The sequence below is a fragment of the Fukomys damarensis genome, unplaced genomic scaffold (genome assembly GCF_012274545.1).
Source record: "Fukomys damarensis isolate Sample0158 unplaced genomic scaffold, DMR_v1.0_HiC HiC_scaffold_2, whole genome shotgun sequence".
Taxonomy (NCBI): Eukaryota; Metazoa; Chordata; class Mammalia; order Rodentia; family Bathyergidae; genus Fukomys; species Fukomys damarensis.
This window is the reverse complement of record NW_022900914.1, coordinates 18,434,546-18,444,444: the sequence shown is the minus strand read 5'-3', so window position 1 is coordinate 18,444,444 and position 9,899 is coordinate 18,434,546. Positions and strand designations below refer to the sequence as shown.

Here is a 9,899-nt window from a genome sequence, read left to right as displayed (position 1 = left end):
TTTCTTTTATTCATTCATTCATTTATTCATTGATTCTTTTGAGACAGGGTCTCACTCTGTAGTTGAGACTGACCTGGAACTCACTATGTAGCCCAGGCTGGTGTTGAACTCACAGCGATCCTCCTGCCTCAGCCTCCCGAGTGCTGGGATTACAGGAATGCATAACCATGCCCAGATGCCTTTTCTTTTTAAAAAAAACTGGGCCAAGGATTTAGCTCAGTGTTTTCATGGCCTGCCTCACCAGTGCAAGGACCGGAGTTCAATCCCCCGTACTACTACTACTAATAATAATAAAACACACATCACTCCGTTTACCAGTGTAAGGCATATATTTTTACAGGCAAGGAAAAGGAAAGAAGGAAAAGAACTGGCCAGTTCCTTTCTTACTTGCTACTGATCAGATGCTTAGCAGTCGCCTCATGGATTTTTTTTCCACAAAGAAAGTATTATTTTCCTACCTGCTCATTATCTTGCTGATTGTGGTATTTCACTCACACTAAACACCCTCTGTGCTTAATCACTTTTCTTTGGCTATTTGCCCCAGGGCTATATGAGTCCGGAACTGTAAGGGAGCTTCCATGGGGTAGTCTCTGTAGTTCTTTATGTTGTCCAGGCTTTTCGTGGCGCTGGCGTAATCTCCTCTGAGATAGTGCAGAATTCCCAGTTCATAGTGCGTGTATGGCACCAAGTAGTGGTCATATTTTAACGACTTCTCCTTCTGAATAACACGGTTAAAGTAGTGCTCTGCCTTCGGATATTTGCCTAAGTGCTTCAGGCACAGACCTTTCAACAAATTTAACAAACTTACGTCATCTGTCCTGTACTCCTCATTCGGATTTTCTTGCAAAAGGTCTTTTCCTCTGTCGATTATGGACAGCCAGCTTGAAATGAGTTCTAGCCTCTTGCTCATGAGTCGGAATCCGCTCCAGGCGTAAATGAATTCCAGAAGGGGCTGTGCCGTAAACCAGCCCGCAGTCCTACCGTAGCGCTGCCCTTTCTCGGCAACAAACTGTTCTATTGGCCCAGGAGTGCCTAAAATTTTGATTCTTAAGCTATCCACATTTAAGAAGAGAGAGTTCGTGTCCTCTTTCACTGCTCTCGCGAAATCGGAAGGAAGCAGAGCCAGTATCACGGCTTTGCTGTAGGTGTAGGTGGCCTTGGACCACGTGCTGTGCAGGTACAGAAGGTGGGCGCAGTGGAGAGCCTGCCTCCAGTTCTGCATAAAAATGTGGCACCACATGAGCTCCCAGCAGCAGAGGTGGTGAACCTGCTTCCATTCGCTCTGAATGGAAATGCAGTCCTGTAACTTCAGCTGTGCCTTTTCGAAATTTCCTCTCAACATACAGGAGCGTGCGTGAAAAAATTTAAGTATAACACAGTTTGGGAACTTCTGCAGATGGGTCAGGAGGAGAGTCTCTGTAGTGGGACTGGAAACATTTTCCACACCAAAAGCTACATAAATGTAATTGTAATAAAAGAGTAGCGTCAAAACACTTAAAATATTATTTATGTGGGGTTCAGATGCACTCTCATGAAGCAAAGCCAAGCCTACCTCTCTGTCACCAGAATAGCCCACGATATTCAGCAGTTTAAGTATCCCCGGTGGGACAAGGGACAACATCAAATTGAACGCTCCAAGTCCAAACTTGATCCCTCCCACCAGGTGCCTGCGGGCTTTGCCTTGGTAGTTAGACAGAAACGCTACCACCTGTTGACAGTCTTTGTATATCTGGTAACTTGTCCCAATGTTTATCCCGCTTTTAACAAAACTAAGCAAGCTGTCGACCTGTATAAACGTTATAGCAGCTTTCAGGATCAGGCACTCCGCGTAGCAGACTTCGGCATGCAGTTCCTCTTCTGTGACGGCGCTTACTCCCTGTCTGCTTACTAGGTGGGGTAAAGAAAGGATCCTTGTTTTTTTTCGGAAGCCGTTACAAGTTTTCAAAGCTTCACTGGCGGCAGTCATTCCAATCCGTATGTCTTCTGGATCAAAAGTCAGGACGGCCTTGACCACCATAAGCATACCGTATATTAGGGCATGGTATATACTGTTTTTAGACCACGGCTGAATGAGATTTATTGCATTTGAGAATCTGTTATTTAGAAATAAGTACAATCCAGTTGTACATTCTTCCAAGGAAGACACCAGATTCATCGTGGTGGCCACAGGGATAATCTCATAGGCGTCTTCAAACTTGTCCTCCTGAACACTTTCTCTCTTGGGAAGCGATCGTCTTAACTTGATCTCCCTGTCAGTTTCTCTCTCACTTAGAGTAAGTGACGTATTAGGGTTGTCTTCTTGACCCTTTTCTCTTTTTCTTAGAACAAGAGGCATGTCTGCTTCCGCACCTAGAGACGGCAATACCTGAGGCACCGTGAGGTAGCTGTAGCTAGGGCAGCTGTGCTCTTCAGATCAGGTCTCTGCTTTCACACACAGCCTGAAGTGTTGCTCTCAAAATGGAGGTGAACAGGTGAGCAGCTGTGAGACACAGCAGTAGGCCATCTGCATCTGCTGGACAAGGAGGACAGAGTTTATTTCCCCAGAAGATGCCTTTCTGAAAAGTGCAAAGTATACGAAAGAAAACATGCTCTCTAAAACATCGCAAAACAAATGCCTTGTAAGTAAGAGTTCACTGGAACCATTCCTCCAATAGATCCATTTCATGAGATCATTCTTTTGGGTATTTTGTTGTAGAACTGTACTGTGACAGCTGTAACGTCTACCAATAAGGAGGCCTGGGGGACAAAGATCTCATGGGACAGGATAGAATTTACAGAGTTTTGTAGTTAAGAGAAAGGAAAGGATAAATAGTTCAAACTGAAAAGTCCCCCCAAGGCTACTCTTAGTACCACCACTGCACTTCCTATATATATGTTATAATAGATACTAGGTCTTATTGAAATTAAACATTATGGTCAGGATCTTAGATACGGACAGAGCTGTAAACTAGGAAGATTTCCTAGCGTTGCTGCAGTTAGAAGAAATTCAAATATACCGATTATTATCACAGTTTATTATAGTATCTTGGTAGGACATTGTTTCATTTATTGGTAGTCATTTAACACCTGAAAGGTAGGTGGGAGATACAGGGAAGATCAATCCCAAATGGCAAGCTATTTAATTTATTCAGAGTAACATAATAGATTCATGTATTTTTTAAAATATAAAAAGCAATTGTTGAAAATAAATACAATAAAAGCTTTTTAAAATAAAAAAGTACAAATGGAAAACATTTTAGAGTGACTATTAAAATGCTTTAAAATAATTACATGCCAGGCATGATGGTGCACGCCTGTTATCCCAGTACTCCAGAGGCTGAGGCAGGAGGATCAGCATGAGTTGGAGGCCATTCTGGGCTACATAGTGAGTTCAAGGCCAGCCTGAACTACATAGTGTGACCCTGTCTCAAAATCAGAAAAAAAAAAAAGGCTGGGGATTTGGCTCAGTGATTCTGCCGCCTGCCTTGCAAGCACAAGGACCCGAGTTCAATCCCCAGTACCAAAAAACAAATAAACAAACAAAAAACAGAAAAGAAAAAAAAAATTAAGGGGTGAAACATTACTGAGTACACTTGGCAGCAAACATGCAGCTATAATTACTATAAATTTAATCAAAAAGGTCATATTAAAGGATGCAGAAAGAAATCCAGTCACACTCAGACATCTGATCTTTGACAAAAGGACTAAAAGCACATGCTCCAGAAAAGAGAGCCTCTTCAACAAATGTTGCTGGAAAAATTGGTTATCCACATGCAGAAGCTTGAACCTAAACCTATATTTCTCACCATGCACTAAAATAGAACAAAAATGAATCAAAGACCTAGATATTAAAACTGAAACAATCTGCAGAAAGATAAATAGGTAAAACTCTTGAAGGCATAGGCTTAAGCAAAGACTTTCTTTTTTTTTGGTACCGGGGATCGAACTCAGGTCCTTGCGCTTGCAAGGCAGGCCACCGAACTGCTGAGCTAAATCCCCAGCAAGCAAAGACTTTCTGAACAGAACTTCAGTTGAACAAGAAATAGCAAAAAGAATTAACAAATGGAATTATATCAAATTAAAAAGCCTCTGCACAGCAAAGAAACAACAAATATAGTGATGAGACAAACCACAGTATGGGAGAAAAAATTTACCAGCTTCTCCTTGGACTAATATCTAGAATATATAAAGAATTCAAAAAATTATACTCCCCACCAAATAAAAAGAGCAGGCAGTTGAAATGAATACACACTTCCTAGAAGAAGAACGCATGGCCAAAAAATATATGAAAAGATGTTCAACATCTTTGGGCATGTGAGCAATACAGATTGAAGTCGAGATTCCCTCTAACCCCAGCAAGAATGGTCTAACATCAAGAATTCAAGGCTGGGCGGGGCCAGGAACACTTCTGCACTGATGGCAGGACTATCAACAGAGATGCCTCAAAAAAAAAATTAGAAATCCCATGCAGTTAAGCTATTTCTCATCTAGTTTATCTTTGTGAAAGATTTAAAGACGTCATATTACAGTAACACATCCATGTTTAAATGAACAAAGAAAATGTGACGCATTGTGTATAATGGAATACTACTCAGTCATAAAGAAAGATATTTGAGTAAAAAAGTAAATAACTACAATTAAAAAAAAAGAAATCCAATGGAAGGAATGGGAAAAAAAAAAAGATATTTGAGTCATTTGTAGAAAATTTGGATGCAGTTTGGGACCATAAGGCTTAATGAAATAAATCAGCCACAAAAGCTTAATATCGCATGTTTTCTCCTATATGAGGACCCCAAAGTATAAATAAAGAGCAAAATAAAAGATAAAAGAGGCAACAGGGAGATAAACCTTTTGCAAAAGGGAAGGGGATCTCGAGATGGGGGGAAGGAAGAGAAAGGGAAGTGGACAGGATTAAGGTGTGTACCAACTTCCCAGGAAGCGTATTCATTATTACGACGAACATGAACTAAAAAGGGGGGCTGGTAGCTGGGCCTGGAGGCGCACGCCTGTAATCCCACCACTCGGGAGGCTGAGGCAGGAGGATCCCTGTGAGTCCGAGACCAGCCTGGGCTACACAGTGAGTTCCAGGTCAGCCTCAACTACATAGTGAGACCCTGTCTCAAAACAAAACAAAACAAAGGGCCAGGGATTTAGTTCAATTTTTTCACTGCCTGCCTTGCAAGCAGAAGGACCCGAGTTTGATCCCCGGTCTAGTAAAAAAAAATCTAAAGGTCACATTTTGGTCTCCTTCCATGTGACTCTTGCATTATATTCCACAGACTCTGAACCTGGGGGAGGAAGCAGGTTGCCAGCTATCAACCTTTAAAACCATGTCCTGCTCCATCTGCTCTGAGCTCCTATCTGGCTCAGTTCTCCCGTGCTGAATGAGCCTTCTCTGTCTCCCCAGTCAGCCTGGGCACGCTTCCTAACAATGCTTGTCACTAAGGTAGTAACAGGGGGAAAAGCCAGGACTGTGGAGCTAGTTAGGTTTGAATCCTAATTTTGCCGCTTTGCCTGACCTTACAGCCTGCCTCGTGCCTTCTAACAGTGGAGAGGAGAACCTCTTCTACTTGAATGTTAGGGTAATTCGTACGTGTAAAACAGTCAGAACAGCACTGATACACACAGTAAATGCTCTTCCTGCGCGCAGGTTGCCAGCCCGGCGCTCTGTAGGTCCCTAGACAGAACGGTGTGATTTGCAGTTTGGCACGCAGGCTGCTTGTGTGCAAGTCCCAGAGCTTTTAGCAACAGAGACAAAGCTCCCGCTGCTCTTCTACTTAACGCGTTCTGTGTCGGAAGCGTCTCCCCCGTCTCTGTCCGCTCTTAGTTTTCTTCACCGGGCGAGATCAATCTAGCGAGGAGAATGGATTAGAGGCGGCTGATACGGAGCCAGGAACGAGGGAAGGAGGCTGGAGACAGAAAGATTCAGCGAGAAGACGCAGGACTGGGGTGTAGCTCGTGTACAGCACTTGCACACCGAGCGCGCGCGGCCCTGAGTTCAATGTCCAGCACATCGGCAAATGATACATAAATAATATAAAGGAGACAGAAGGGGCTTCACACGCGAGGAATAGACTTGCATGGTGAGGGAAAACCCCTTCCGTTGACATAGAAGAGACTTCCTGTTTTTCATTCAATGCATATTTTATCGAGCTCCTTCTATATGCTGAGCCGTGAATAAAACAACAAACTGCTTCTGTGTTGATTATCTTCCGGGAGGGAGACAGAAGCAATAAGTAAGCTAAGAAGCAACGTATCAGTTGATACATGCTCGGAAAAACAAAACCAGCGGAGGCGAGTAGGGAATCTGGAGAGGGATGTGGCATGAATCCTTGCTATTTAATGTAGGAGAGTCAAGGAAAATCTTCCTGATAAGATGACATTTGAGCAGAGATTTTTCTTTTCTTGGCAGTGGGATCAAACTGAGGGCCTCTTGCTAGGCGAGCGCTCTGCCAGTGACCCCACATCCCCAACCCTGAGCAAAGATTTGCTTCTTTTTCTTTTTTTCTGTGCTGAGCAAAGATTTAGAGGATGCGAGTCTTGTTCTTTTTCTCTGGACTAAGGTGAGTGACCATCTTATGTGTTCCATGCCATTCTGTGCTTCCCTGCAACATGGCATGTGCTATGTAGTCCAGGTTGGCCTTGAACTCACTGTGTAGTCCAGGGCTGTGTTGTCCCTTGTATTCAAGAGACTGATTCCAAGACTCCCCCCAACCTATCCCATGATTCGTGTAGCCCAGGCTGGCCATTATTAATTCTAAATTACATATGCAGTCCCATGTGCAGGCTATAAATGTGCTCCTGTAAATAAAAAAACAAGTCACCGACCATGGTGGCACACACCTATCCTCTCAGCACTCAGGAGGCTGAGGCAGGAGGATCACTGGGAATTTGAGGCCAGCTTGGGCTACATAATGAGTTCAAGGCCAGTCTGGATTACAAAGCAAAACCTTGTCTCAAAAAACAAACCAAAGGGGGAACGGGGATTTAGCTCAGTGGTTCTGTCACCTGCTTCACAAGCACAAGGTCCCGAGTTTGATCCCTGGTACCAAAAAAAAAAAAAAGGAAAAAAAAAAAAATCAGCCAGGCACAGCACCATGTGCCCGTGATCCCACCTACTCCAGATGCTGGGGGCAGGAGGACCAAGAGTCTGTGGCCGTGAAAACACAGCAATATCCCACCCCAAATCATCATCATCGTCATCATCTTCAAGATACAAACACGAAATACTACACTGTCGGGACATCTAAGATCTATGTAATAGTCCAGCAGAAGCTCTCACCGACTGTAAGGGTAAGTTGAGCTTTGAGATAAAATCAGGAGCCACAGAGTTCTCGGAAACCTTTCTATAAGATTTACTAGATAGTCTTCCCGCTGGTTGTGGCAGCAGAGGAGGCAGAATTCCCACTAATGAGAGATGTAGGTCAAGGTGCTTCAAGACAACAGCTGATAGACCAGGCCGACACAAGCCAAGGGCTACATCAAGGAGCCAGAGGGAAAGGAATGAGAGCAGCCGTGCAGTGACAAATACACTACCAGAATAACACCTTCGGGATTTCACAGCACCGCAGGCAGGCAAGAGAAAAGTTGGAAATGATCTGAGAGGTCTGACTAGAGTTCTGAGCAGAGCTCAGGATAAGAAGCGACATGATTAATGGGAAATAAAAGTGAGAGCGATTACTACTAAATCTGAAATAAAGAACCCAAATCTATATCTATTTAGTGTGTGTGTGTGTGTGTGTGTGTGTGTGTGTGTTTACACCCTGCTAGGCTTCATTGAGGCCAAGGCCCATACATTTATTATCTTTTTATCCTGTTTTTTAAGCACACTGGCTTACATTGACTGTTAGGTACGTACGATAAGCTATTGAAGAGGAGGTAACGTGGAGCACACACATCTTCACTAGGGTTCTAGATTAGGTGGTGTAAAGAGTGCTAAGTGAGTTATACTGTCCAAGTCAATACAAATAAATATTAAAAATTTTTTTGGTATGGGGATTGAACTTAGGACCGTGCACTTGCGAGGCAGGTGAGGTGCCACTGAGCTACACTCCTGGCCCTCAAGTTTTTCTTTTTATGGAAGGTTTTTTTTTCTTTCTTTCTTTTTTGGTACTGGGGATCAAACTCAGGTCCTTGCGCTTGTGAGGCAGGCAGTGGTGGAGCCCCTGAGCTACATCCCCGGCCCCTTTATAGAAGGCTATACGGAAAACAAAGCCTGGACCACATTAGCACCTCATTCTAAGACATTTGACTACAGCAAAACCACCTCCTGAAATCTGACATGAAGGGAAATCCATGGGGCCGGGGATGTAGCTCAGTGGTTCCGCCGCCTGCCTTGCAAGCACAAGGTCCTGAGTTCAATCCCCGGTACCAAAAAATAAAATAAAATAAAGGAAAATCCAGATATCTTCTAGTATTGTGCCAGAGTAAGTGTGATAAGCATCATCCAGGAAATCTGGTTCTTTATACTTTGGAAAACCACTAAAGAATTTTAACATGTAATTAAAATTATCTGCATGAAAAACACTATATATAATTTTTTTAAGAGTAGAAAAAATTTATTGAGAGAAAGAAAGCTTCTAAGAGTGACAGAAGGGGGACTGGAAAATGGGTTGCCTGCAACATTATATAATCTTTTTTTTGGTACTGGGGATAGAACTTAGGCCCTTGCACTTGCGAGGCAGGTGGTAGAATCATTGAGGCAAATCTCTGGCAACACTATATAATCTTGAGAAATTATCTGTTTGGCATTTGGGCAGTGGGAGCTAGATAGGGAAATTTGCGCATAAAATGCAATAAACAACTTCCCTGTGGTATGTAAGCCAGATGGAACAATTCTAGGATGAAGTGAGGTATTGTTTTTTGTTTTTTTTTTTCTTTTGGTACCAGGGATTGAACTCGGGACCTTGTGCTTTCAAGGCAGGCGATGGGACCACTGAGCTAAATCCCTGGTCCCTGCCAGGTCCCATTGGAAAATGTGGTATACTGGCAGGTTGGTGGGCATATTTTTGTAACATAAGACATGTCTCACTATGACTCTCAAAGAATGGCTAGGTGTGGTGGTGCACAGCTATAATCCCAGAATTTGGGAGGCTGAGGCAGGAGGATCACTGCAAGGCCAGCCTGGACTACATAGAGACTTATCTCAAAAACAAAACAAAACAAACAAATAAAAAGCCAAAACAAATTAGTTTTAGGGAGGCAGTGTGGGCTGGGAGTGTATCTCAGTGGTTCTATTGAGCACTTGCCACAATAACCTAAATCCTAGTTCTACTCCCCAATCTCTGAACTGGGAGAATCAGAGGCTCAGAATCTGGACAGTAAGTAGCTGTACAACCTTGTGAAAACAATCCATTCACAAATGCTAATTATGCAACAACAATGTGAGGACATTACTTTTTAGTTAAATTCATTAACAGATATTACAAATAACCTAATTTAGACCAACTACCCTCCTAAGCAATGGGAATGCCAAGGGACTAAAACAAAGGCCCTGTTGCTGTGATTTGACATTGTACTTGGGAAAGACTCTCATGCCATGAATAAAGAAGTGAGGAGGTGAGAACCCAGGCCTGGCAGGTAAAGGTACACGATCCCAGTAATGAACGTAACTGTACTGTATGCCTTAAATGTACCAATAAACTCAATAAAAGAAAAAAAAAAGTGAGGAAGTAAGAAGAGGGACAAAGAAAAATTAAGTTATGTAAAAGTTATATAGGGTGTGAGGAAAGGGCATGTTACAGTGTTTAAAAATCATTACAAAAATAATATATTTAAAAGGCATAAACCAAAAAGTTAATAATAATTAAAATTAAAATTGATGACAGAAGGCTATAGAGTTAAAAAAAATGAAAGCTCTTCCCTATCTTTCATACAATCCCACTTCCCAGGGCCAATCAAAGTTAAGAGTTTGGGAATAT

The 9,899-nt window shown here is 42.8% G+C and overlaps 1 protein-coding gene across 3 annotated transcripts in view; it reads right to left on the bottom strand.

The window, feature by feature from the left end:
- Window positions 1-319: 319 nt before the first annotated feature.
- LOC104848797 (tetratricopeptide repeat protein 39B) overlaps window positions 320-9,899 on the bottom strand; it is a 13,497-nt gene continuing 3,917 nt past the window's right edge. For 2 of the 3 annotated variants that reach the window (XM_010604973.3, XM_010604971.3), the window contains exon 3: window positions 320-2,509. In XM_010604973.3, coding sequence (XP_010603275.1) covers window positions 518-2,335 — 1,818 coding nt within the window. In that variant the 5' untranslated portion in view covers window positions 2,336-2,509 and the 3' untranslated portion in view covers window positions 320-517. Of the gene's footprint in view, window positions 2,513-9,899 lie in introns of all 3 variants that reach the window. The other variant, XM_010604972.3, reaches the window with a different exon arrangement.